The sequence below is a fragment of the Wasmannia auropunctata genome, unplaced genomic scaffold (assembly GCF_000956235.1).
Source record: "Wasmannia auropunctata unplaced genomic scaffold, wasmannia.A_1.0 LD336047.1, whole genome shotgun sequence".
Lineage (NCBI taxonomy): Eukaryota > Metazoa > Arthropoda > Insecta > Hymenoptera > Formicidae > Wasmannia > Wasmannia auropunctata.
Genome location: NW_012026843.1, coordinates 56,444 through 58,992, shown reverse-complemented (window position 1 = coordinate 58,992; position 2,549 = coordinate 56,444). Strand labels below are relative to the sequence as shown.

The following is a 2,549-nucleotide window of genomic DNA, read 5'->3' as shown; positions in this document are numbered from 1 at the left end:
GGGAGATGGACGAGGAAGAGGAACAGCGAGTAGCAATTAAATTTTGCTGCAAAGCTGATTTTTCAGCGGCAAAGAGATTTGAACTGATTCAGAAGACGTACAAAATTTAATTGCTACTTTCTAAATTTTTTTGGAGTAAATCACTCCAAAAGATTGAAGATACTCCCATTCGGCCATTTGAGTGGCAGTATTTTTGCTCTTTTGGAGTGAGATTTACTCCAAAAGAGTGAAAATTTACTCCAGAAAATTTAGAGAGTACCCGCTGTTTCTCCTTCCCGTTCATCTCCCGCGTCTGACATATACACAATACCAGTTTATATTAGACGTCCGCACTCTTCAACAACTGCGGCTAAAATTATGCCATTCAACACGGTTGTTTAAAAGGGTTCACACTACGTAGTTCAACAGTCCGATAAATAGCATCAATGGGAAGGCTGCAAAAAAATCAGTCCGTGAACTTATGGACCGCACTGTGTATGTCTATAAAACACGGCAACTCAAATTTTGAAAAGACAAAAGAGCTAAGTTATCATAAACAGAATCTAACTCGGTTTTTATTTCCGTTGGTTTTTTCTTTTAGATTCAAGTATTTAATCACGGAACGATATTCGATACAACTTGTATGTAAAACACGTTCCTACAATGCTTAGTTTTCAAGATATTTTGTCGTTTCAGTACTTTTTATTGTATAAAAGAATACTAGAGATTGAGATAAAAATATTACTTTAGAGGACTAATTATGCATTATCTAAACATAATTAGTCCTCTAAAGTAATGTTTTTATTTCAATCTCTATTATTCTTTTATACAAGGTGTGTGTATGAAAATAATACCGGGACGACAAAATATCTCGAAAAACTAATTGTAAGCATTGTAGGAAAAAGTGTTTCACATAAAAATTATAGGGTTTCAAAAGATCTATGTAATGGCACTATTAGTTTGACTATGGATGCATTGGGTGGCATCGCCAAAGTCAGGACAAGGTCACCTTGAATTTTTTAAGTGGGACTCCTATTTTTTATTGCATATTCTTATAGTCCTTCTTCAGACCTTTTCAAAACACTATATTTTAAGTAAACCGTTTCGATGTTATTAAATTTTTATAATAAAATGTCTAGCTCAGCGAAGCCTGCGGCTTTCTTCCCTTGCTTCCTCTCCCCCTTTCTCTCTCTCTCTCTCTCTCTCTCTCTCTCTCTGTTCTCTCTTTCTTATTGACTCTTCACTTGTCTCAAAATTTGCTTCGTGAGTTTACCCTTTGAATTCTATTGAAAAATATTTCCTAAATAATTACCTGTGTCTAAGTATACAGAGTTAGAACAAAGAGGAGGAGGGGAGGGGGGAGTGATAGAAAGTGGACCCAACAATGATAGATTGTGTTTGTCGAGTGTTCAAACATTGCTTCAAGTGCCAATTCTCATTACCAATTCGTGTAAAGTTATCGATGATAATTAAAAACCACTCAACTTCAAGTTTAAAAGCCAACGGTAGGTAATACGGAAATGTGCTTAAAAGAGATGGACAGTGTTCGTTAGATGATTCCAGCATTGTCTCAGGTGCTAATCCCTTACCATCAACCCCTGCAAAGTTATTGATGATGCCATTTTAAACCTGTGTAATTTTGGAATAGTAAACATCGGCTCGCCACTAGTCTCAAAATTTGTTTTATGAGTTTACTTTTTGGATTTTATCGAAAAAAAATTCCTTAAAAACCACATTCGTCCAAGTATACGACAAATATAAGCCAAAACGAGGAGTAAAAAACAGGTGGATCCAATCTTTTATAGGAATGGATTGGTTATACTTATCGAGTGCTCCAACATTGTCTTAGATATTAATCCCCGTCTTAAATAATATTTTGAGATATTAATATCGCTCTATATTTGTTTTATGACGTCTTAAAACATTAGGAAGTCACGTATATTTTTTAAGAACATTTTACTGTTGTATCAAATTTAAAAAAATTTACATAAAATTATTTTATAAATACCTCGATAAGAAACTGTTGTATCAAATTAAAAAAATAAAATATAAGTGGTATTATCTTAAATATATAACACAACCTTAAAAAATAAACTATTGTATTCACAGATTTCTATAGAATATCCAAGATCGCTAGCTCCGAGAAATGAAGTGAAACCAAGTAACTCAAGAGAGGAGATAGCATCTTTACTCAATGATGAGTTACATTCAAAAATATCAAAAGTTTAACCTGTATTATTAAATGCACATTAACAAAGTATTACTTTATGAAGCACTATGTATGATTGCCGGGTAAATATGACGTCCCGCCATAGATTTCTATATTATACTAGATCGCTAACTTACTTACATGGTGGGGATAAGACAAATTGAAGCCAAAGATATGCCGCTATTTGTGACATGGAAAAATCGTACCAACTTCACAGTGCATTCTTTTACGAAATAAATGTTAAAAATACAGGGTGTCCCGTAATGCTTAATTAATATTTCAAGGCGTGAAAGAGAATGAAATTTTGAACTAAAAGTTCCTTTTTCAATTTTGGCTCAGACCTTTATTTACAGAGTTATTA

At 33.5% G+C, this 2,549-nt stretch overlaps 1 protein-coding gene across 1 annotated transcript in view; it reads right to left on the bottom strand.

The window, feature by feature from the left end:
* LOC105451696 (ATP-binding cassette sub-family G member 4-like) overlaps positions 1 to 1,601 on the bottom strand; it is a 7,520-nt gene extending 5,919 nt beyond the window's left edge. Inside the window, exon 1 of the mRNA XM_011692305.1 lies at positions 1,569 to 1,601. Within this exon, the coding sequence (XP_011690607.1) occupies positions 1,569 to 1,601 (33 nt within the window). The remainder of the gene's footprint in view (positions 1 to 1,568) is intronic.
* Positions 1,602 to 2,549: the final 948 nt, after the last annotated feature.